Raw genomic sequence first — 25,585 nt, 5'->3', positions numbered from 1 at the left:
AAACCCTCAAATCGGACCCTAAATCTCCGTCGCCCTCCTCTCGGCTCTCACCGCCAAATCAACTACTAGTGCCATCTCCCCTTCGCACACATGCACCGCTGCTGCTGTTCGCCGACGGGGTCAGGGACACCGCCACCCGTTCCCTGTCTGGTCCGGCAGTTCACCCCGAAACAACCTCGATTCCACCCGAACCAGGCCCGAGGTGGATGGGAGAATTAACAATAGGTTCTTGGAAGATATCCTCCTTTCAAAATTGCAGGACCAGATGGAGAATTAACAGCAGGTTCTTGCAAAATAATTTACTTCTTTTTGCATATGTCATTTCGTCTATTGGCATAGGTTATTTGTAGAATTAGTTGCCCTCGATATCTGATTGCTTTAGTATCTAGGTGAGCTTGGTTGTAAGGAATCCACGAGACCTGTCAAACCTTTTTTCCTTTTGAACGATCACAATTCTAAAGTCAAAACTACTGTCTTTGGTTTCCTTACCATGGAAGCTTTTCTTTCTCGATGGTCCAGGATTGGTTGAAGAAAAAAATGGGTCATTTGCAGTGAATACATATTAAGTAAATTGAAACTTGAGCTTCATGTGTTCCCTATACATTTTAAATGCAGTTAGTGAACTTATATATGCATTCTTTACATGCCAGCTACAAAGTTGGACCTTTGGAGTAAATGAAACTGAAAAAGAAAAACTGACTATCTATTTATTGTCTATTATTGTCTGTGTTCTGTTGAAGTTCTTGCCATATCATTTTATACATTTAGAATGTTCTTACAGAAGACCTCTTCCATTCTCTTTACTTTGTCATTTCAATGTTTAGCAAGCTTTGGCATTGAAAGGTCAATCCAAATTACTGATAATTTGAAATATCATATCATTTGGATTGCCATATCATTTTATACGTTTGAGATTTCAATGTTTAGCAAGCTTTGGCATTTGTTTTGCCATTTTTGAATGTATGTAGATTTTGCTTTATATGTGTTTTCTTGTACGAAGAAATGATGTGGTAAGGAAACCAAACAGTGTAGTTTTGACTTTTGAATTGTGATCGTTTAATCCTGCATGTTAAAACTTGAAGAGAAACTACTCATCTTTCAAATGTTTAGCTTTATGTCAGTTAAAAGTAATTATCATTTCTTGTTTAGCTTTCTGTCTCTGTGTTTTCTAATTATCAAAGTTGGGTTGACCTTTCAAATGATAATATCATATCATTTGGATTGCCATATCATTTTATACGTTTGGGATTTCAATGTTTAGCAAGCTTTGGCATTTGTTTTGCCATTTTTGAATGTTTGTAGATTTAGCTGTATGTGTGTTTTCTTGTACGAAGAAATGTGTGAATTGAGAATTTCCATAACTAATCCCGAGAAGTAGCTGTTGAACATTGCCTGTGCTTTCTTGTTTGATGAGTTGTATGTACGCTTTCCTTATGTTTGTTAACTCCATTCCATCTTGTTATATGCAGCGTCGCTGGTGTCTCGTTGATATTGCTTGCTATAAACCCAACAATGATTACAAGGTATCTATATATATTGAGTTAAAGTTAATTTATGTAGATTCTGTTTGGCAATTTTAATTAGAAATATAATAGGAGTACTACTATCCCATATCGGACTATATAATTTCCATGGGCCTTTCTTCTATCACCAATTGATTTTTTAGATGAAACCTTATTAATTTCTGTCATGATATATATTCAACTGAAACCAGGCATTATATAAGTCTCATAATATCTACTCGTCTCTTGGTTTTTGTTTTGGTACTTTTTGGATGGGACAAAATGAAAACAAAAGTGAAATAGCTATGTGGTATTATTGTGTCACTTTATGCGGTATATATGTGATTATCCAAATAAGATGTGCTGTATTTAATAGAACATGAATATATGCTTTTGATAAATTACCAATGGACTTGCTATCTGGGAATTTTATGCTCGTAATACTGCAATTGAATAAAAATTTTGATCGAGATATAAGACTTCCTTTTGTTCAATCTAGTGACCTGATTTCATGATTTAACTACAAAATGGACTTGCTGCCATAGTTTTTCTTTTTCCAAAATCCAAATCTGATATCCTTTCAATCGTAAAATCTACTCAATCTTGAATCTACTATTGAGAGATCCTTTGCCTCAAGTCAATTTTAAAAAATTGTTTGAATAAAAGTAGGGGACAAATTAATGTAATAAACTTAAATAGCAAAATGATTGTTATTTCAAAATCAGAAATAGTGATTAGTAACGTTCATAAGTCATTTAAAATCATATGGTCTATTGGCATATTTCATTTCATTTCGTCTATTGTGTGATTAGTAACGTTCATAAATCATTTAAAATCATATGGTCTATTGGCATATTTCATTTCATTTCGTCTATTGGCATATTTCATTTCATTTCAGACCAGCGACCCGGCTACAGACCAGCATCAGATTATCAGTCATTTTGCATATTTCATTTCGTCTATTGGCATAGGTTATTTGTGGAATGAATTAGAATTAGTTGTCCTCGATATCTGATTGCTTTAGTATCTAGGTGAGCTTGGTTGTAAGGAACCCACAAAACTGTCAAACCTTTTTCCTTTTAAACGATCACAATTCATTAGTCAAAGTAACTGTCTTTGGTTTCCTTACCATGGAAGCTTTTCTTTCTCGATGGTCCTGGATTGGTTAAAGAAAAATATGAGTCATTTGTATGGTTAAGTAAGTTGAAACTTGAGCTTCATGTGTTCCCTATACATTTGAAATGCAGTTAGTGAACTTATATATGCAATCTTTACATTCCAGCTACAAAGTTTGACCTTTGAGGTTGGACCGTTGGAGTAAATGAAACTGAAAAAGAAAAACTGACTATCTATTTATTGTCTGTGTTCTATTGAAGTTCTTGCCATACCATTTTATACGTTTATATGTTCTCACAGAAGACCTCTTCCATTCTCTTTACTTTGTCATGCATATTGCTTCTTTAATAAGTTGAAAATGTAAGGTTGAGAATTTGTACCCACTGAAGAGAGTGAAGCTGATGGTATGTGTACTATGAAGTCTTTGTTTGGCATTTGAACAATATTTCTGGCGAATGTTGTCAATTCCCCACGTAGCACAGGATCGGGCCAATTCAAGCACTGGGCAGCCTTGCTAGGGATCCGAGAGCCCATTTTTCAGCCAGTTGTCGCTTTTTATTGCCTGTACTACCGGTTAGTCCAGAACTGTAATATATTATTTTTTAAATTACAATGCCCATAAAAATGATAATAGATGTATTTTTGAGTAGTTATTAGACTTTTTCATTCCAGGGACTGATCGTTGATGTAAAAATTGTACAAATGTCATCTTTATGTTTTGCGATTATGTCCTTTTCTAATTGCGATTGGAATAGATCCGACACCCTGTTTCAGAGTTTGCTGTGTATATATGTTTTTTGATTTTAGTTTGACATAGCGAAAGATGCTGATAGGCTAGTTTCACGTGTAGCGAATAAGACAATTGTTATACTATTTTTGACATACCTCTTACGCATTATTTCCATGAGATCCTCACAATTGTTATCATTTCTAGCAGGTTTATGATACTATCCCACATCGGTTTCACACAAAAGTGTGGAATAGCATATAATAGGGAGTCAACCCTTTAACTTTGACCATGGTTTTGGGTTAAGTTAGGGCTTCCTATCTGAAGTTGTTATTGCTTTTATTGCAGACTTTTCAGAGCAAGAGGCTTGCTTATGCCGTTAAGGAGAGTACCCTGATAGTCTTATCATGGAACTGATGCTCTGGGTTTTGGATGATAGGGTTCCGGAGATGGATGATGGAAGTCAAATTTTAACAGCTTTGAACGTTCTGGTGTTAAAGATTCTGGTAACTATCACTGTAAACTTATGTGGCAAGTATAGCTTGTATTTTCTCCTCTCTTCTTGTAATATAATTACTGTTGTGTGGCCGCATTGCACGTGCAGGATAACCCAGGACGGCGTCATCATTTCCTGTGCTTATAAATCTGTTAAGACCTCTGGATCCATCAAGATGTCCATCTCCAGCATCAAATGATTCTCTTGCGATCAGAAACCTGAAGTTCTCTTATTTGGTTGTTAAATGTTTAATAAAGCTCCTAAAGGTATTAATATCTTGATCTGTTTTAACTTGTTGGTTTTATTTTTTATTTTAATTATGTAGTTTTTTTTTTTTTATCATATTGATGTTGTTGTGGATCTTCCTTTTGTAAGAATATTATGTTGCATAGTTTGATAATCACTCTGACGGAAGTGTTTGAGAGCATTTTCATGGTCTTACATAGTCGATTTGTTAGTTATTGTTTTAACTATTGGAGATCTCTGCAGGTGCTTCAGTCTCTTAGTTCTTAGTCAGATTCTACACGACACTATGTTCTTTTGGTCAGGTGTCTCAATATTTTAGGCTTATTATGAAACTGGTGTAAGCTGATCTTATCTCCTGTGCTCGTTATTTGACATATGCAGCTCTCAGTGTCTATCTAAAATGCAACCTGTATAAATTGAATTTTCTTATGATCGAGTTCTCCATTTGTCAGGTCTGAGCAGGTCAAGGAGCCCGAACCAGAAGCTGTTCCTAAGGCTGTGGGTTCTGTACCCACTGAAGAGAGTGTAGCTGATGGTATGTGTACTATGAAGTCTTTGTTTGGCATTTGAACAATGTTTCTGGCGAATGTTGTCAATTCCCCCACGTAGCACAGGTTCGGGCCAATTCAATGCTATCACTTACTTTTGCAGAGTCTGTCCACCCACTAGCCTAGCCTTATACTCGATTAGGTTCTAGGTTTTGCCTGATTGAACCAAAATTTTATGTGCAGCACAGTTTCTGGCCCGACCATCTTAAGCTTTAATAATTCGAAGCTGACTTTGTAAATGATACTGCTATTATAGCTTCGTGTTGTTTTACCTTAGAGGCTTAGATTTATGGCTGTCTTTTACGAGTCTTAGATATCTTCTCTATCAGCACCTCACCTTAGGAGTTAGATAAGTATGACCTTATCGATCCAGTTGATATATTAAAGACGTTGGAGAAGTCTGGATTTTGGGAAGCAGTGGTAAGTGGCCTATCTTTGTCATTTGCCTATAATAAATATTCAAAAAATAATTTAATGTAGCCTTTTATACATATTTCTTTTCTTTTATTTTCAGAACGCTTCAAAATCGTGTGAGAGAAAAGTTGCTGAACTAACCGAACATGCATCCACCAAAAAATTGCTCCATGAGATTTTTTCAGAAGTTTGTCCAACATACTGGTACGTTCAATGGAGAATTTTAAATAACTGTCAAATTTTGTATATGGAGTATATAATTATCTACATGATGTGCCCTCTTATCTTGTTTTAGGAGATCTATTTGGAGCTCTAAAAGGGTGTCTACGCGACGGTAACAAAAATTTGATAATTGCCACTTTGTCCACAATTGGTGCTCTTTGGACTACAATGGGACAGCCAGTTGAAAAGTCAAGCTAGGTACTCTCTTATACTATTAGTTATAGGTTTATTATGAGTCTCTTGTGCTAACTTACTGAGAATATTATAAATACTTGGGATCATTTATTAAATCCCGAATTCCTCAAAGCCAATAGTTGTACCTTTAAATCCCAATATTGAAACTCTTTTGTCATTTACATGGCTCCAGTGAAGGCTTTTGATCATTTACATGAATGTGGCTCATGCAGGGCATTTTGGACCATAGCTCCAGTGACGGCTTTGGACACAATATCAGGTATCATATAAATTTGTTACAATCGGAAACAATTTTATCTAGCCCTGACGCTAATGTCTGCTTAGAAAAATAACTCTTGATGTGTGCATATGTTTTATAAGTCAGTTGATGTCTTTTGATCATTTCGTAGATGATCATTTTTCAATATAATTTTATCTTTCTGTTTTTCTTGAGTTAATATTTTCTGGTTAGTTAATATGCTCCCGTTTAAGAAATTGTTTGTTTTTCTATGTGTGGTTTCCTTGTCTACCTAAATATTTTATAGATTTAACAACTTAAGTATATGGTATGGTTCTATCTTAGTTATTCTTTTTCCAATATTTACAAGGTTATGGAGTCAATAACTCTGTTTGTTTTGAATATTTCTTTTGCTTTTAAGAAAAACCTTTATCCATTCCTTTGCCCACTGTTAAACTTGGATAAATATATCATGGATATCATGGAAATAGTAGTTAAGTACTCCTAGTCGATTAATCCTCATATCATGCCTTTTTATTTTTGATTTTTGTGATATTCTCTTTGCTTTATCAGGTGAATATAAATATATACTCCTTTATTTATTGGTCTTTTCTAAAAATGCTAGATAGTACTATTATATACATGTTGTCTTTGGTTCTTTGATGTTATTAGAGTATTGCGCTTACTGAGATTATTTTGTATGAATTGCTTTAACAAATGAGGGAGGCTGCTTATTCAAAATTTTATCTTGCTACTGAGTTTTTTGTTTCAGCTATTGTGTCTTTTAAAAAGCAGGTTGAATAACAAACAAATTTTGATCCATCTGTTGAGATTTTGATCCGTTTACTTTGTGTTATTCCTGGCTGGAATGAGAAAAATGTTCAGGTGCTGCATCCAGGAACTTAAAATTTTTACATTAACTTCTTTGTTTTTACCGACTACTTGGACTACTGAACTTAACCTAAGCATGGTCCAGGTCCAGCAACAAGTTATTGATATTGTCACTCACATTGCTGCGACGTTGTGCTTTGCCTTTCAGGTCAGAAACTTCTATAGTTTGGTGCAATCATTACCATGAAAATGTATTAGCATTTCTTTGATTGGCTATGTAGTCATTTCTCACAGTTGTAACTCTTACATGTAGTTTTGAGATGCAAATGCTCATATTTTTCTCTGATGTTTGTTGAGTTAAAATTAATAAGCTTTTGGTTATTTCTTACATATGCTAGTTTTTACTTGATAGGTATCACTCATAGAGTAGCTGACATAAAGACTCGTGTTCAGGCCATGAAGTGTCTTTCCACTTATTGTGAAGATGTGGGTCTTGGTTTTATTTTTGAGAGGGTAATTCCTTTTCCATCTGCATTTATTTGTGCATGGATCCGTGCTACTGGCCTTTTTAAAGTAGTTTATGAGGCGAGTAACCCATTTCTGTAGATTCAGTTTTTTTGATATTTTTCCTTTTCCATTAATCTTCTTGATTATGGTTAATTTTACTTTTACATCCCCACTCCAAAGTCATGCTTAAACATGAAATCTAATGAGGCTAGCCTTGGTATGCGGCCTTGGTGTAACCTCAGATGAGATTTCCGCGTGCCCTACGCAGAGGCGCGCCTTAGTAAACCATGATATTGGTATTTGGTTGCATTGGGGTGGCTCAAAAGAGGTATTTCTGTCTGATGTTAAACCTGCTTTACTACGAGGTAAATTCTTTTTGGTGTAAAACTGTCATTTTTCCCAATATAAGTTTGTTTGTTCCACAGTTCAAATTTACAAATATTACTCTTTGCAGGCATCTGCAATTCCAAAGAAGGTTGTTAAAGTAACTTATTCTACATCATCTGCGGTGACTGGCATGGATCGTCTTCCACGTGAAGATATAGTGAAAAGATCACTCCCACTTTGTTTTAGAGAGTTCTGATTGGAAGGTTTGTTATATGGAGTATATGTTTGTTAATCATCAAATGTGTGAATGATTTAAGAGGGCATGCCATCAATCTGACTTTATCTTCTTCTAGGTCCGCTTCGAATCTATTGGAAGTGTAACCAAAATTCTAGAAGAGGTGAACAAACTTATTCTGCTCGCTGGAACTGGTACGCTAGTCGAAATTTTGAAATAACTAAGGCTCAAATTTTGTATATGGAGTATACATGATGTGCCCTCTTATCTTTCTAGTTTTAGGAGATCTATTTGGAGCTCTAAAAGGGCATCTACACGACAGTAACAAAACTTGATTATTGCTACTTTGTCCACAATTGGTGCTCTCGTATACTATTAGTTATATAGGCTTATTAAGAGTTTCTTGCGCTAACTAACTGAGATTTACAATCCCAATATTATAAATACTTGGGATCATTTAGCAAATCCCGAATTCCTCAAAGCCAATAGTTGTACCTTTAAATCCCAATATTGAAACTCTTTTTGTCATTTACATAGCTCCAGTGAAGGCTTGATCATTTACATGAATGGTGGCTATTGCAGGGCATTCTTTCAGATGTCTTGAAATGCCTTGGCGATAACAAAAAGCATATGCGTGAGTGTTCGTTGAGTAACTTAGATACTCTGCCCATCCCAGTAAAATGGACTGTAGTAGATTTGGAAAATAGTGCTTTTCTAACTCGTGTTTTGAGTATCGTTGACCTCATCATTTGTTGCTGTCTTCAACTATAATGTATTTCAGCTGTTCGTAAAGCGGCTGAAGCATGCTTTAATGTATTGAGGGTTCGTGGACAAGAAACGGTACGAACATCCAAAAATTTTAGCTGCTAGATGGCGCTGGATCTATCTTATATTTCTCCCCTTGTAGGTATAAAAAAATTTGAGAGATATACAAGGTTCTGCTACTTATTAGCAAACGACTGAAGCCATATTGAGCTTTTCAAGGTATTATGCTACTTTCCATTAACTCACTCATCTCCTAATAATATATTATGTTTTTCACTTTTCCATATCATTTTATTGATTTTTCTCGGGTCACATATCATTGCAGATAATTATGAATCTGGTGGATCTGTTTTGTCAAGTATCACGTCCGAAAGCATCCTAAAGACAGCAAAACCAAATGGTCATGGCGACTGCGAATCTTGGCATTGAAGTAGAAATGCGTCTTCAGTATGTTTTCTGTGGTTAATATCTTTCTTCTGAACCATAATGTATCTGTCCATTGATGTCATGTTTATTTAGAGAGCTGTACCTAACAAGGGATCCATGCAAGAAACCATCTTGTCTGTTCAAGACATCAACATTCGGTCACAAGTTTTGTTCAGCAAGGTTGGTACAGATTTATTTTTTAGGACAATAAGGTGCAAATATTTTGGTAGCTGCAGGCTGCAAACAGTGCCCGTATCTTTTGAACATCGTATTTCCTGATAATTCTGCAAATTATGTAGGTGATAATTTTTGGAGATATGCTGGGAAGCTTACTGAGGAACAAAGAAGTATGTTGGATGATAGAAATAAATTGAAGGTTAGTGAGTTGAGGTTCACAACAATTTTTCAACCGGTTCTTCCACTAAAATAGTTCTTATGCGTTTTTGATTGTTAAGACCTCTGGATCCATCAAGATGTCCATCTCCAGCATCAAATGATTCTCTTGCGATCAGAAACCTGAAGTTCTCTTATTTGGTTGTTAAATGTTTAATAAAGCTCCTAAAGGTATTAATATCGTGATCTGTTTTAACTTGTTGGTTTTAATTTTTATTTTAATTATGTAGTTTATTTTTATCATATTGATGTTGTTGTGGATCTAACTTTTGTAAGAATATTATGTTGCATAGTTTGATAATCACTCTGACGGAAGTGTTTGAGAGCATTTTCATGGTCTTACATAGTCGATTTGTTAGTTATTGTTTTAACTATTGGAGATCTCTGCAGGTGCTTCAGTCTTTTAGTTCTTAGTCAGATTCTACACGACACTATGTTCTTTTCGTCAGGTGTCTCAATATTTTAGGCTTATTATGAAACTGGTGTAAGCTGATCTTATCTCCTGTGCTCGTTATTTGACTTATGCAGCTCTTAGTGTCTATCTAAAATGCAACCTGTATAAATTGAATTTTTGTAAGGTCTGAGCAGGTCAAGGAGCCCGAACCAGAAGCTGTTCCTAAGGCTGTGGGTTCTGTACCCACTGAAGAGAGTGTAGCTGATGGTATGTGTACTATGAAGTCTTTGTTTAGCATTTGAACAATGTTTCTGGCGAATGTTGTCAATTCCCCCACGTAGCACAGGATCGGGCCAATTCAATGCTATCACTTACTTTTGCAGAGTCTGTCCACCCACTAGCCTAGCCTTATACTCGATTAGGTTCTAGGTTTTGCCTGATTGAACCAAAATTTTATGTGGAGCACAGTTTCTGGCCCGACCATCTTAAGCTTTAATAATTCGAAGCTTATCAATCCAGTTGATATATTAAAGACATTGGAGAAGTCTGGATTTTGGGAAGCAGTGGTAAGTGGCCTATCTTTGTCATTTGCCTATAATAAATATTCTAAAAATTATTTAATGTAGCCTTTTATACATATTTTTTGCTTTTATTTTCAGAACGCTTCAAAATCGTGTGAGAGGAAAGTTGCTGAACTAACCGAACATGCATCCACCAAAAAATTGCTCCATGAGATTTTTTCAGAAGTTTGTCGAACATACTGGTACGTTCAATGGAGAATTTTAAATAACTATCAAATTTTGTATATGGAGTATATAATTATCTACATGATGTGCCCTCTTATCTTGTTTTAGGAGATCTATTTGGAGCTCTAAAAGGGTGTCTACGCGACGGTAACAAAAATTTGATAATTGCCACTTTGTCCACAATTGGTGCTCTTTGGACTACAATGGGACAGCCAGTTGAAAAGTCAAGCTAGGTACTCTCTTATACTATTAGTTATAGGTTTATTATGAGTCTCTTGTGCTAACTTACTGAGAATATTATAAATACTTGGGATCATTTATTAAATCCCGAATTCCTCAAAGCCAATAGTTGTACCTTTAAATCCCAATATTGAAACTCTTTTGTCATTTACATGGCTCCAGTGAAGGCTTTTGATCATTTACATGAATGTGGCTCATGCAGGGCATTTTGGACCATAGCTCCAGTGACGGCTTTGGACACAATATCAGGTATCATATAAATTTGTTACAATCGGAAACAATTTTATCTAGCCCTGACGCTAATGTCTGCTTAGAAAAATAACTCTTGATGTGTGCATATGTTTTATAAGTCAGTTGATGTCTTTTGATCATTTCGTAGATGATCATTTTTCAATATAATTTTATCTTTCTGTTTTTCTTGAGTTAATATTTTCTGGTTAGTTAATATGCTCCCGTTTAAGAAATTGTTTGTTTTTCTATGTGTGGTTTCCTTGTCTACCTAAATATTTTATAGATTTAACAACTTAAGTATATGGTATGGTTCTATCTTAGTTATTCTTTTTCCAATATTTACAAGGTTATGGAGTCAATAACTCTGTTGGTTTTGAATATTTCTTTTGCTTTTAAGAAAAACCTTTATCCATTCCTTTGCCCATTGTTAAACTTGGATAAATATATCATGGATATCATGGAAATAGTATTTAAGTACTCCTAGTAGATTAATCCTCATATCATGCCTTTTTATTTTTGATTTTTGTGATATTCTCTTTGCCTTATCAGGTGAATATAAATATATACTCCTCTATTTATTGGTCTTTTCTAAAAATGCTAGATAGTACTATTATATACATGTTGTCTTTGGTTCTTTGATGTTATTAGAGTATTGCGTTTACTGAGATTATTTTGTATGAATTGCTTTGACAAATGAGGGAGGCTGCTTATTCAAAATTTTATCTTGCTACCGAGTTTTTTGTTTCAGCTATTGTGTCTTTTAAAAAGCAGGTTGAATAACAAACAAATTTTGATCCATCTGTTGAGATTTTGATCCGTTTACTTTGTGTTATTCCTGGCTGGAATGAGAAAAATGTTCAGGTGCTGCATCCAGGAACTTAAAATTTTTACATTAACTTCTTTGTTTTTACCGACTACTTGGACTACTGAACTTAACCTAAGCATGGTCCAGGTCCAGCAACAAGTTATTGATATTGTCACTCACATTGCTGCGACGTTGTGCTTTGCCTTTCAGGTCAGAAACTTCTATAGTTTGGTGCAATCATTACCATGAAAATGTATTAGCATTTCTTTGATTGGCTATGTAGTCATTTCTCACAGTTGTAACTCTTACATGTAGTTTTGAGATGCAAATGCTCATATTTTTCTCTGATGTTTGTTGAGTTAAAATTAATAAGCTTTTGGTTATTTCTTACATATGCTAGTTTTTACTTGATAGGTATCACTCATAGAGTAGCTGACATAAAGACTCGTGTTCAGGCCATGAAGTGTCTTTCCACTTATTGTGAAGATGTGGGTCTTGGTTTTATTTTTGAGAGGGTAATTCCTTTTCCATCTGCATTTATTTGTGCATGGATCCGTGCTACTGGCCTTTTTAAAGTAGTTTATGAGGCGAGTAACCCATTTCTGTAGATTCAGTTTTTTTGATATTTTTCCTTTTCCATTAATCTTCTTGATTATGGTTAATTTTACTTTTACATCCCCACTCCAAAGTCATGCTTAAACATGAAATCTAATGAGGCTAGCCTTGGTATGCGGCCTTGGTGTAACCTCAGATGAGATTTCCGCGTGCCCTACGCAGAGGCGCGCCTTAGTAAACCATGATATTGGTATTTGGTTGCATTGGGGTGGCTCAAAAGAGGTATTTCTGTCTGATGTTAAACCTGCTTTACTACGAGGTAAATTCTTTTTGGTGTAAAACTGTCATTTTTCCCAATATAAGTTTGTTTGTTCCACAGTTCAAATTTACAAATATTACTCTTTGCAGGCATCTGCAATTCCAAAGAAGGTTGTTAAAGTAACTTATTCTACATCATCTGCGGTGACTGGCATGGATCGTCTTCCACGTGAAGATATAGTGAAAAGATCACTCCCACTTTGTTTTAGAGAGTTCTGATTGGAAGGTTTGTTATATGGAGTATATGTTTGTTAATCATCAAATCTGTGAGTGATTTAAGAGGGCATGCCATCAATCTGACTCTATCGTCTTCTAGGTCCGCTTGGAATCTATTGGAAGTGTAACCAAAATTCTAGAAGAGGTGAACAAACTTATTCTGCTCACTGGAACTGGTACGCTAGTCGATATTTTGAAATAACTAAGGCTCAAATTTTGTATATGGAGTATATAATTATCTACATGATTTGCCCTCTTATCTTTCTAGTTTTAGGAGATCTATTTGGAGCTCTAAAAGGGCATCTACACGACAGTAACAAAACTTGATTATTGCTACTTTGTCCACAATTGGTGCTCTCGTATACTATTAGTTATATAGGCTTACTAAGAGTCTCTTGCGCTAACTAACTGAGATTTACAATCCCAATATTATAAATACTTGGGATCATTTAGCAAATCCCGAATTCCTCAAAGCCAATAGTTGTACCTTTAAATCCCAATATTGAAACTCTTTTTGTCATTTACATAGCTCCAGTGAAGGCTTGATCATTTACATGAATGGTGGCTATTGCAGGGCATTCTTTCAGATGTCTTGAAATGCCTTGGCGATAACAAAAAGCATATGCGTGAGTGTTCGTTGAGTAACTTAGATACTTGGCTCTGCCCATCCCAATAAAATGGACTGTACTGGATTTGGAAAATAGTGTTTTTCTAACTCGTGTTTTGAGTATCGTTGACCTCATCATTTGTTGCTGTCTTCAACTACAATGTATTTCAGTTGTTCGTAAAGCGGCTGAAGCATGCTTTAATGTATTGAGGGTTCGTGTACAAGAAACGGTGCGAACATCCAAAAATTTTAGCTGCTAGATGGCGCTGGATCTATCTTATATTTCTCCCCTTGTAGGTATCAAAAAATTTGAGAGATATACAAGGTTCTGCTACTTATTAGCAAACGACTGAAGCCATATTATGCTTTTCAAGGTATTATGCTACTTTCCATTAACTCACTCATCTCCTAATAATATATTATGTTTTTCACTTTTCCATATCATTTTATTGATTTTTCTCGGGTCACGTATCATTGCAGATAATTATGAATCTGGTGGATCTGTTTTGTCAAGTATCACATCCGAAAGCATCCTAAAGACAGCAAAACCAAATGGTCATGGCGACTGCGAATCATGGCATTGAAGTAGAAATGCATCTTCAGTCTGTGGTTAATATCTTTCTTCTGAACCATAATGTATTTGTCCATTGATGTCGTGTTTATTTAGAGAGCTGTACCTCACAAGGGATCCATGCAAGAAACCATCTTGTCTGTTCAAGACATCAACATTCTGGCACAAGTTTTGTTCAGCAAGGTTGGTACAGATTTATTTTTTAGGACAATAAGGTGCAAATATTTTGGTAGCTGCAGGCTGCAAACAGTGCCCGTATCTTTTATGCAAACAAAGTAGATTATTAACTTAGGTGGTGTTCGGTTTCCAAGATAAAATGATACCAAGATACAATCTAAGATTGAGTTGTGAGATTATTTTAGTTATAGAGGGTTAGCTATGACTAATTATGCCATGATTATCCATTTAGAAGTGAGTTGTGGGGTTAAATCTCATGAACCAAACACACCTCAAATTTAATCCCGGATACAATCTTGCAAACCGAACACCCCGTTAGTGTTACTCTCGCAGGATGACAAGGAAATGATTATTGTTCGCAGATTCAAACTCGAAGAATTGCATATAGAGCAAATTCAAGATCTTGAGGTTTCTGCTCTATTTTAAGGTTTCTTTATTAATTTTTTGGGATTAGCGTTTCTATACCACCGAGGAGGCCTTCATACAACTTTTTAGAACTTTTGTCAACTTTTGGGTTTGGGTCAATTTTTAAACCATTTGTTTGTGTTGACTTGTTTGGCCATCTGTGTGGCTTATGTAATATTTTTGCATGGGATCCATATGTTACATTCTTTATAGATGTTAGTAAGTGACTTTGCTTACTTCTCAAACAATATGATGTCATGAAATACTTTCTAGAGGATCTGCATCGGAGGCTCTTAAGTGCTAACTTAAAAAATCAAGGTGATGGCATTGAGATGTTGCAGAAGGTTCTTTCAACATAAATTCTAGTTTTGATTGTGTAACTTATATAGGCTCTTCCTCCATGGATGGGAGGTGATTGAAGTCTTAGATATACTCTGGTTTGTGTTAAGGTTTCGTGAATCCGACACATCATGCTTATTAAAGGTAAATAGGGTTTTATTAATTTGTCTATTTTTTTTCCAGCATGACCGTGTGCTTTGCTCACTAAATTTATCAAATACTATTATATTTGAAAAGGAAATGAGTGGTAGCATATTTGATGAGTATTTTCAGTACTAGAACATTTGTTTATTCTGTTTGTTTGTGGAATTGCTAAGTTTACAAATTGTTATTGATTCTCCAATATCTAGCTCTCTAATGATGTTACAGCCAGTGAATATATATGTTCTGATAATTCTTATCTATCATATTTAAACTATCTACTATCCTTCTTAACTTTTGACCTTCTGTAACTTTGATAAGGTACTTGAATTTCTTCCCGGGCTTCTGGATCTGTTGAAAAATGAAGGCTACACTATGACAGAAGCAGAGGCAACCCATCTATATTGTATGGCAAGTGATCCTGGTTGTTTTGAATTTGGATTGAGTTTCTTTTTTTTTTTTTTTTTAAAATGTAATATCTCAACCAGTATTCAAAGTCTTATTAAGCTAAGGAAGTTGTTGTGGCAAGTTAATGCACAGTTATTACTTTTGTTTTGAACATCGTATTTCCTGATAATTCTGCAAATTATGTAGGTGATAATTTTTGGAGATATGTTGGGAAGCTTACTGAGGAACAAAGAAGTATGTTGGATGATAGAAATAAATCGAAGGTTAGTAAGTTGAGGTTCACAACAATTTTTCAACCAGTTCTTCCACTAAAATAGTTCTTATGCGTTTTTGAATCGTGCACGAGAGATGGAGAAGAGGAAGGAAGGCATGCCTGGTGAAACTAGAGCGACCTAAGACCCTCCGTGCGAGAAAATGTGTACGAATTTCTTGCACAGTTTCATTTTGTTTAGCCATACAATGATTATTTCATGGACATGCATGTTTCTATTATTAGTCTAGAATCTAGATCTTACTAGGTCCAACTAAGTTTTCATGAACAGGTTTGCCATGAACATCTTTCAACCAGTTCCTGGCTCAACCTACCTAGGAAATCCATTGTGTATACAGTCGATAGTTATGTGTTGGTTTTAGTTAATGAACACCATTAAGTGTGAATATCTACATATTCAGATATTGCTTTTATTACTGACTAGACTCCTAGTTTAATCTATCCATCATGATTTTGTTCACTCTAAGGCTCATTTCCCATGGAGGGTATTTCTTCTAGCGGTTAGAACTTTGAGCTTAGTAATCTTGTGACAAAATATATAAACAACTTATAGACGTTGAACTTGTTGTTATATGTGTATACTCTAGAATATACTTAAATGATGGAAAGCAATGTCCTTGGACCCAAATATGATCCAAGTTGTTGTCGGTCAAGGCAAGACATTCAATGTAAACTGTTGCCATAATTAAATGTTCATAATATTGAAGGGAAAGATCATCAAAGAACTTATTTTTCCTTTCCTTTTTTGGTTATGGTAATTAGTTTTTAATCTCCACAGGTCTGATCCAGCTGATCAAAGTGGGGACTTATCAAGACCCGTGGGGCATCCCAACATTCAATCTGTATTGATACTTTTATGTACTGAATTACTAATTGTCTATAATCAACACCACTATCCATACTGATTTGCTATTTTTCCTTGAACCCATTATCTCTTAATAGTTTATAGATGTGTTCACTTTCTACTGAATAACTATTTGTCTATAATCAACACCATTATCCAAAATGATTTTCTATCCAAACCGAACTTGCATCTACAAAAATGTTGATCCTGGATATTTCAGAAGTTTGTTGAACATTAAAGAAGGTATGCTATGGTTTCCTTTTCAATCCAGACTTTTCTAGACTTTATGCACAACATATTGTTGGTGTTAATATCTTGACCAAGTAATTGGTGTTTTTGAATTTTGCAGCTTATGCAGATGTAAACATTGTTTTTGCAGTTGACGCTATTCAAGCATTAGGTAACCTTACTAGGGTTAGAACCCATTTTTGGGCCAGTTGTCGTTTCTTATTGCCCGTACTACTAGTTAGTCCAGTACTCTTGCTAGATTAATTATTAAATTACAGTTGCAAAAATGCCCCATAAAAATGATAGTGGATGTGTGTTTGAGTAGTTATATGACTTTTTCTTTCTGGGTGCTTACCATTGATGTATAAATTGTTCAAATGTCATCTTTATGTTTTGCGATTATTTCCTTTTCTAACTGGAATTGGAATATACCTGACACCCGACAGCTCTTATAGATAATAAGATATAATTTGTGTCCAGTCACTCCCTGTTCTTGTAAATGCATCTGTGAGTTTTGATTAATGCTTAAAATGAGCTTATGTTTGCTGACTCTATGTAGGAGAAATTGAAGGAGAAGAAACCTACTTCAACGGAGGCCCTTACCCAAACTCTTCAGGCAATGCTTAAGTCCGGATGCTTGAGTCTAACTGACATTGTTGAAGGCATGATCTACCTTTATTTCAGTTCTGAACTGTTTGTTTAACCTCTGAATAATATCATATCATTTCCTGGTGCTTAGAAGTATCTTGTGTGGAATAGCATAGGGTTGACTCCCTATTATATGCTATTCCACACTTTGTGTGAAACCGATGTGGGATCGTATCAATCCATCCCTCTTTTAAACCGGGTGGCAAACCCAAAGCCACGGGCCCACCATCCCTTTGCTGCCCTTTTCCTTCCGGCCCACATTTTTCGGTGGCACCCCTTTGGTCACTCCTACGGGTAGCCCCTTTCAGTAGGACATCCGGATCCATGTTCACCGCACCAAATTGATAAGCATATAAGATAGGAAGCCTAACTTAACCCAAAACCATGGTCAAAGGTAAAAGGTTGACTCCCTATTATATGCTATTCCACACTTTTTGTGTGAAACCGATGTGGGATTGTATCAGTTTGACTCCATCCTCACTGGTGCCTCTTAAGATCTTGTAAATGATACTATGATGCAGGTAATTAGTCAGGCCTTTTAACTAATAACGCCTCAAATTTAAGAGTCATGTCATGATTTTGATTATTTGGGTGTCAATTGAGGTCTGAAGTTGTTATTGCTTTTGTTGCAGACTTTTCAGAGCAAGAGGTTTGCTTATGCAGTTAAGGAGAGTACCCTGATAGTCTTTTCATGGAACTGTTGCTCTGGGTTTTGGATGATAGGTTCCGGAGATGGATGATGGAAGTCTTGAACGTTCTGGTGTTAAAGATTCTGGTAACTATCACTGTAAACTTATGTGGCAAGTATAGCTTGTATTTTCTCCTCTCTTCTTGTAATATAATTGTTGTTGTGTGGCCGCATTGCACGTGCAGGATAACCCAGGACGGCGTCATCATTTCCTGTGCTTATAAATCTGTTAAGACCTCTGGATCCATCAAGATGTCCATCTCCAGCATCAAATGATTCTCTTGCGATCAGAAACCTGAAGTTCTCTTATTTGGTTGTTAAATGTTTAATAAAGCTCCTAAAGGTATTAATATCTTGATCTGCTTTAACTTGTTGGTTTTAATTTTTATTTTAATTATATAGTTTTTTTTATCATATTGATGTTGTGGATCTTCCTTTTGTAAGAATATTGTAACAGCCCGCCCTCCTAGGGTACAATAAATGCGGCGGCTGCTACCCAAAACCGACTCCAAAGAAGTAAACATAGGCTAGGGTTTCATTAAAGTAGTATTGACCAAAAGAATGAAAGGAATATCAGAGTATTAAATGCAACAACTTAACCTAGAAGATTAAAGGAAGAAAGATATCATAAACGAGAATCAAAACCTTAAGAGTACGACATAGTATCCACGACAAAATCACCAGAAAAGACTAAGGCCTCAAACCGTAGGCAAGATGTAAATATTCCAAAAAGACATTCTAAAGAGTATCAAAAATTCAGCGGAAAACGACCAAGAGAAAGTATAGCTATGTATGAAGACACAACTACGCTTAGTGTTCAACATATCCTCATTAATTAATTAAGCTGCTCAACACCCGTCACCACTCATCGTCATTCAACCTGCACATAGGGAAAACACATGCATGGCTGAGTATTTTGAAATACTCAGTGGGCTCGTTGCCAAAACATTTTATAAGTTATGCCACCCTTACCAAGTGAACTCGAGTTTTAAGCAGTTATAAAATAATATCACGAATAATATCACGAGTATGACAAAATATATTTTCATAGACTGGCCAGTCAAAATAACCTCCCATTTTTTCATAAATTAACAATCATTCCATGGTGCGACGAAAGTGTGGCCACACTTTTTGCCCACGAGACCGGCCGACTAGCAAGGACGGCTCTCGATCCCATCGTGTACACAGCCTGGTAGGGCTTGCGGCCCATACTCAGACCCGAATTCGTATAAGCAGAGCAGATATCACATAAAAACAAACATAGGTATGGCATAACAGTTAAACCACCCTTATATCTCCCAACAACATTTAGATAAAATAAAAGAGAGTTTTTAGAGTAAAGCCCAGCTCGATTGCTTAGTTTTCAAGTAGTTTCGCTTTTCCGTTATCCGGCTTCGCAACCAAAGTTTCACCTTTTAATCACATAGGCACATACCACAAGTTAGGTTCGATACTATTTTTACTTATGCATGTCTCATTACTTTTTCCCCTTCCCAACGATTTATCTCATCATTACTAATTAACCAAGGTCATGTTTATCACACCATGTTACTTAACTATCAAACACACACTACACAACACATCAACACACACACACGGCACACACACACTCACGCCACACATACACACGACACACACACACATACAAGTTCCCACATCCCTTTTTATCCCTCTTTCACTCAACTAAGATGCATGAGGGTTCAAGAAGACCAATTAATCGGTTAGAAGAAGAAAAGAAGAGGTAGAAGAAGAACAACCATAACTCTTAAACAAAAATACCTCTTTAACGAAAAACAATCGGTAGAAAACAAGTATTAGCCTTGATTCTTCAAAGTTCTTGGATTAAACTTCAATTTTCTTCTCAAAGGATGAAGGATTAATGGAGTAATGTGGAAGAAAAATTGAGAGAGAGTGTGTGAGGGAGAGGGCCGAAAATATGGGGGCTAGGGTTGGGGTTTTGGTTCTTATTTATAGAGTTCCACAAGATCTTTAGGTAATTAGAATAGAATATTTGGTAAGATCTCATTCTCCCAATTAAATAAATAAATAAAATAATATTGTGAAGTAGGGAAGAAGAATTAACAAAAATAGAAGATAGCAATATCTCCTAATTTTCGAAAATTAGGCTAGGTAATTAGCCATGGTTTTATTTTTGGTATTTTTCCATATAGAATAAAATATCATGGAGCAAAATAAAAATAAGGAAAATCCTCCATGAAACAAGGTAGGGGCTGATTTCTATGCCTTTTAAATAAGGCATGAATTTTTGAACATTGACTAGAATAAAGTAAGGCAAGATCTCTTGAAGTATGGAAAGATTTGGTAGAATAATTAAATTCTAGGTATGGAAGGAAATCAAGTAAGGAATCAAATAAAATAAAACAATTCCTTCCTTCCCAAATATAGTGATTTTCGAAAATCACTAGAAAAGTAAGGGGGCTCGATTTCTCCATCTTTAAACAAGGAAATATTTGGCTCTTGGAATTTAATTTGAATAAATATCCCAAGGATTAAATAAATTCCGGAAAAATAGAAATTCTTCCTCCAAGGGGTCTAGGGTTCGAAAATTATGAGAATTAGGGTGACAAGTATTTATGGAAATTTTCTCTAATATTCCCACTCACCCATAAACAATTAAATTGCCACATAGACTCACAGATAATTAAATCACATGCCACATCATTAAAAGAATTAGTTTGACTTTTCAAACTTTCGCACAAACCCTAACTCAACTCGACCATATCAACTCATGAAATAAAAGCATTCTCGATGCCACGTCATCAACAATAAATTCTAGGGCTCAAAAATTTAGGGTTCTAAAATCCAGGATGTTACAAATATTATGTTGCATAGTTTGATAATCACTCTGACGGAAGTGTTTGAGAGCATTTTCATGGTCTTACATAGTCGATTTGTTAGTTATTGTTTAACTATTGGAGATCTCTGCAGGTGCTTCAGTCTCTTAGTTCTTAGTCGGATTCTACACGACACTATGTTCTTTTGGTCAGGTGTCTCAATATTTTAGGCTTATTATGAAACTGGTGTAAGCTGATCTTATCTCCTGTGCTCGTTATTTGACATAAGCAGCTCACAGTGTCTATCTAAAATTTATACCGACAAAATGTTTAAAGATGTTCAGGCTGAAATTGTTGAGGCTTATCATAGCTGTAGCATGGTTGATATGTCAGTTCAGTCAAGCAATAAAGTTTACAGAGTAGTAGATGGTGGTCGCAATACCTTTAACGTCAACCATGAAGTTGGAGCTGAGGTGTACAGTTGTGAATGCAAGTTGTACTCCAGGCGGTATTTTATGCAGTCACATATTTTTTGTTTTCAAAAACACTAATGTGCAGCAAATTCCAGAGCAACATTTTGGATCACGATGGCTGAAGAGGCCCTTACTAAAGGCCGTCCATGGTTTTCCAAGAGACGAGTTTGAAATGACTGAAGGTACTTTCTTTTTTATCTGTGATGTTCTGATATGTTTACTGAATTGTATTGACATTTTTGAATGGTGTGAACAGATCCAGAAGTTGACGCTAAACGGAATGCAGTCACCAAGATGCACACAACATATAACCGTTTAGCTCAAAAGGCCGAGTCCAAAATCGATGATGTCAATGCACTCATATCTGGTATGGAGAGACTTGGTCTGGAACTGTTTGGTGATGAAGGGTTAGCAGTGCCTTCTTTGGATAAGGGAAAGAGGATCGAAAATATTTTTGGTGATCCAATACCGGATGCTATCAATGTTCGCCCACCTGATGCTGTACATACCAAGGGTTCTGGAAGCCGGAAGGTGTCAAAGAAAGAAGCGGCTATCAGGCAAATGAATAAACCTCTGCGACGTTGCGTGAAATGCCGCGAAATGGTGCGACATGATTCAAGGAACTGTGGCAAAGAAAAATAGAAAAACAAAAACAAGTGACAATGCTAAGGAGTTTTATTTCACTTTTTCCCTGATTTTGTTGCCCCATTTTTCTATTCGCCTCGTCTTCTTTATACAATTCCTTGGATATGGTTTTTCGTTTATTGCTTCTTTGGATTTTTCAACAAGTACTCATATTGTTTGTTTGATTGCCTCTGTTTTAAATTTAAGAGTTTAAATGCTATTTGGTCGATTGCGTTGTTATGCTTTTTGTGTTATCTGTACATCAACGTTGTTCCATATAAATTTCAATGCAAAAAGGTGATCTAAACTCTTTTTTTTACTTGTATGTACATCAATGTTGTTCAATGCTAATATCAATATAGTATTGTGCAAGTATCAATCCAATCCAGTTCAAACATCAATGTCTTGTTTTATGGAGTTGTAGAATTATTTTGGTTGTTTCCCTACGTTTTTCTGTGCGCTCTGCATACAAATATTGTTCAAGATTAATTTGACTGCAAAACAGTCAAAATAGCTATACCTTTTTTAGTTTTTTTTAACTCAATGTTCTTTAAGTTAAGTATCAATTTAAAGTTGTATAATAATCAGTATACCTTTTTTAGTTTTTTTTAACTCAATGTTCTTTAAGTTAAGTATCAATTTAAAGTTGTATAATAATCAGTGCACTTCGAATAAAATATGACCATTAACATTATTCCCAGTAAAATATGATTTATTGCATGGTGCATAAACTGACGTGTTGCTATATTAACAGTACACAATGTACACACAAATTCCTTAAAAAGCTGCATATAATAATCATCCTGTAAAACTCATCATCCGGAAAATAACAACAGCAAACATCATCTTCATAATAACAGCAAAAAAGACAATCTAGAATTCAAAACACATGATCTAGAAAATCAGACACACTGGATAACTAATATAATTAAATCAACTTTCACTGAGGCTTCTTGCACATCAAATCTGCCACAAGCTTACCTATCTTGGTTCTCTTCTCTTTATTATCCTTGAAATATTTCTTCACACAATCCTTAATCTCAACTGAATGGTAATTGAAGTCCGTCGTCAGCAAGGCCTTGCAGTATTTACCGCGCATAATCTGCAGATTCTTCATAGATATGTTTGCAAGCCCCGTTGGCCAATCCTTCACCTTTTGGCCCATATACGTTTCCATGTGTCGCATTAAGAATCTAGCAGCATCATCCTTGCCTCCAGTACCTTGCCATGGCATATTTATGAACCGAATTTCGCACCCTTGGATTATGTTTGCTAGCATTTTATGTTTCTTACCCTCAAGATATGAACTAAAAAAATATTGCTGCAACAGAATAAAATGACTTCATTGTTATACTGATTTGCTATCTATAAATATGCTATGAAATATCAATACATCAATGAATGTACATACCAGTAACTCAATGTCGTCACCATACTTGCTACGATCGTTCAATCTATTGGATGTGGCGCAACTGTCAATTATGTCCATTTTTCCAGTCTTCAGTCCAAAACTAATAAGGTAATAATGTCGTCTGGAGTACATAGAAAATAACACCTAATATACACGGGGCAGAATGGATTAACTAAAGACGATAGATATTGAAGAAAAGGTAAATAAGTATTGACTTAACAGGTATTTACCATGTCGCTCCCATTCCAATTGAAATGTGTGAGATTCTGGACATGAGAATCAACACTCTGACAGAAATGATGAAACCCAGTAGCACGATCCCAATCGCGAGTATGATCGAGGAAACTGTGCAGTTGCAATTAATATGTATTTCAGTAACTTTATAGATTAGCTTGGTTTTACTATTAGCATAGTGGTTCACATACACATGGGAAAGTGGTCATGAACACCCGTGATGGTGACGATGGTGCTCGATATAATTCCATGTGATTCAAGTATGACGCCCAGGCGTCAACCACCTTCTCAAAAACATGGCTATGAGGTTTCATTGAGATCATCTGTATCTTTGTTAGTAGAACGATGTCATCGAAGTAAACCTCCATGTTGCTGTATACGAGCCAATAAATTTAGTAAATCAATAAATCACCAACCATAACTCAAATGTCAACATTAATGGAAAACTATTTCAATAGGACAAGATGTAAATGTAAATGCCAAATTATCTTACTCATTTTCTCCTTGAGTCCACACCAACCAGTAGTACATGTCTCTTTCTTCAGCGCTCTGTTTTATCATAATCGGTACAGCCCTTTCATTGTAAGGTGAGCACAAAGCTGGACTCTTACGCTTCGTAGCACGCATCCGAACCCCTCGCACCAACTCTACAGATATTGGAGGCACCTGAGGTCAAGGATTAATAATCAGAAAATAAAAACTTTAGAGAAACAAATTTGTAATATCTTTAACCTCCATTGCAATCTTGTGCGTTGTTTGACATCTATCTTGATATTCGGATACTTCCAAAGTTGGTCCATGTGCCTTTTGTTTCCCTTTCTCGACACCCAAAGCCTGCTGATGTTCATTATTAGTTAAGAAGAAAGCATCAACTCCTTCGTGTAGAACTACTTCCACAGCAGAACATATAATCGAGTCTGTGAGGTCATGCTCAAGCTATGGGAGTTTTAAAAAGTAACGGAAATATTGTAAGCCTAAAACCGTCACACAATAACTTTTACTATGTTGTATTACCTCTCTAGCTATGTCTTGAACAATTGAATTTGTCAATTTAATTGCGTTGGCAATCTCAGCATTAGTTCCCTTCTCATGACACAAAGACTCGTCCTACACGAATGTTGCCGACAACATCAACAAAATAAATATGGCATATCAATATAGCATAACACTTCAACACAATACGAAAATGTAGACTGCTATATGTAGTACGTCCTACCAAGCTTATGCCGACAATTTTATTCACTTTTGGTATAGTAGGCATACCACCAGCCATTGTACTTGGAGAACGATTTGCAACACCTTTTGCGATGACCTCAGCACCAATGTTCCCAACAATCATATCCGGTTCCACATTACATTCCTAAACATCATTTGTCAACACATATATGTCAAATACATTTTTTTGCTTTTAGTAAGTCTCCTAACTATACTTACATATTCAGTTAGGCTTGCAACAAGTAGGTGATGCTCTTCAATGTCATTGTCAGACCATCCCCCCTTAAAGATATGAAATGGTTTCAACATCAATTCAACTTTATAATTTTTTATACGAACTAACTGCATTGATCTTGTACTGATACTACCCTGATATTGAAAATTACTAACTGTTGCCTCTATCAATAGGTCATCATCAGTTGTGTGTTTCTCGTGAATAAGAACTTCGTTTACAGACCCGAGACCTCCACTGCCGCCACCAATGTCAGCTTCGGCATATAAATCCTTACAATTCATCAAAAACACCATATATTAATCAATATCAACTTGTACGCTGGATAATGTTACAAGCATTATCAGCAGTATATTTTTAGACAGACAAACAATACACTTACTTGTGTGAACCCCATTCCCAAACTAAAACTTGGGAACTCATGTCTTTTGTGTAACAACTCCTCAGCCCCCTTCAAGAGCGCATCCAATGTCTCAGACCATTGACTACCGCGACACTCTTCTTGTGACATTGATTGTGTGAGGGTGCCCACTGGATTTGTGTCTTGTTCAATTGTAGTATCAGCTACACCGAATGCCCTCCTCATCATGTCCCATATCATT

At 35.7% G+C, this 25,585-nt stretch overlaps 1 protein-coding gene and 1 pseudogene across 34 annotated transcripts; one reads left to right on the top strand and one right to left on the bottom strand.

The window, feature by feature from the left end:
* Positions 1-1,536: 1,536 nt before the first annotated feature.
* LOC125212495 (uncharacterized) lies at positions 1,537-22,188 on the top strand. 33 transcript variants are annotated; one of them, XM_089060839.1, is made up of 45 exons: positions 1,538-3,191; positions 3,556-3,851; positions 3,950-4,107; positions 4,331-4,424; positions 4,540-4,701; positions 4,965-5,055; positions 5,150-5,253; positions 5,345-5,469; positions 5,679-5,725; positions 6,456-6,568; positions 6,660-6,722; positions 6,927-7,386; positions 7,476-7,611; positions 7,702-7,777; positions 8,166-8,217; positions 8,365-8,423; positions 8,491-8,567; positions 8,674-8,795; positions 8,868-8,954; positions 9,074-9,150; positions 9,230-9,651; positions 9,746-10,127; positions 10,221-10,324; positions 10,416-10,540; positions 10,750-10,796; positions 11,527-11,639; positions 11,731-11,793; positions 11,998-12,457; positions 12,547-12,682; positions 12,773-12,817; positions 13,247-13,509; positions 13,577-13,653; positions 13,760-13,864; positions 13,947-14,033; positions 15,234-15,318; positions 15,507-15,583; positions 15,667-15,738; positions 16,370-16,678; positions 16,785-16,835; positions 17,223-17,832; positions 17,944-18,086; positions 18,185-18,342; positions 20,949-21,287; positions 21,363-21,449; positions 21,524-22,188. In XM_089060839.1, the coding sequence occupies exons 43-45, from the start codon at positions 21,221-21,223 to the stop codon at positions 21,907-21,909; spliced, it is 540 nt and encodes a 179-aa protein (XP_088916965.1). In that variant the 5' UTR covers positions 1,538-3,191; positions 3,556-3,851; positions 3,950-4,107; positions 4,331-4,424; positions 4,540-4,701; positions 4,965-5,055; positions 5,150-5,253; positions 5,345-5,469; positions 5,679-5,725; positions 6,456-6,568; positions 6,660-6,722; positions 6,927-7,386; positions 7,476-7,611; positions 7,702-7,777; positions 8,166-8,217; positions 8,365-8,423; positions 8,491-8,567; positions 8,674-8,795; positions 8,868-8,954; positions 9,074-9,150; positions 9,230-9,651; positions 9,746-10,127; positions 10,221-10,324; positions 10,416-10,540; positions 10,750-10,796; positions 11,527-11,639; positions 11,731-11,793; positions 11,998-12,457; positions 12,547-12,682; positions 12,773-12,817; positions 13,247-13,509; positions 13,577-13,653; positions 13,760-13,864; positions 13,947-14,033; positions 15,234-15,318; positions 15,507-15,583; positions 15,667-15,738; positions 16,370-16,678; positions 16,785-16,835; positions 17,223-17,832; positions 17,944-18,086; positions 18,185-18,342; positions 20,949-21,220; the 3' UTR covers positions 21,910-22,188. The 33 variants fall into 33 exon arrangements, with proteins under 33 accessions (XP_088916952.1, XP_088916980.1, XP_088916981.1 ...); XM_089060833.1 differs by adding an exon at positions 14,822-14,915 and having other exon boundaries at positions 13,760-14,033; XM_089060835.1 differs by adding an exon at positions 14,390-14,435 and having other exon boundaries at positions 13,760-14,033.
* A 476-nt stretch (positions 22,189-22,664) lies between these two features.
* LOC125207740 (uncharacterized) lies at positions 22,665-25,584 on the bottom strand (annotated as a pseudogene). Its single transcript, XR_016132933.1, has 9 exons — positions 25,366-25,584; positions 24,971-25,255; positions 24,753-24,896; positions 24,551-24,643; positions 24,269-24,370; positions 24,030-24,202; positions 23,533-23,908; positions 23,303-23,446; positions 22,665-23,212 (listed from the first exon to the last, which is right to left on the bottom strand). The product of XR_016132933.1 is annotated as an uncharacterized LOC125207740 (transcript).
* Between the last annotated feature and the right edge of the window lies 1 nt (position 25,585).

The sequence above is a fragment of the Salvia hispanica genome, chromosome 6 (assembly GCF_029641045.1).
Source record: "Salvia hispanica isolate PSC_SH4W2 chromosome 6, Shi_PSC_v1, whole genome shotgun sequence".
Taxonomy (NCBI): Eukaryota; Viridiplantae; Streptophyta; class Magnoliopsida; order Lamiales; family Lamiaceae; genus Salvia; species Salvia hispanica.
This window is presented reverse-complemented; position numbering and strand designations above follow the sequence as displayed.

Excerpts from the sequence above, each read along its gene's own strand:
- LOC125212495 (XM_089060845.1), top strand. The coding sequence starts at position 21,221 with ATGGTGGTCGCAATACCTTTAACGTCAACCATGAAGTTGGAGCTGAGG. Across the intron at positions 21,288-21,362 it reads GTGTACAGTTGTGAATGCAA|AGCAACATTTTGGATCACGA; the intron begins GTTGTACTCCAG and ends AGCAAATTCCAG. Across the intron at positions 21,450-21,523 it reads CGAGTTTGAAATGACTGAAG|ATCCAGAAGTTGACGCTAAA; the intron begins GTACTTTCTTTT and ends TGGTGTGAACAG.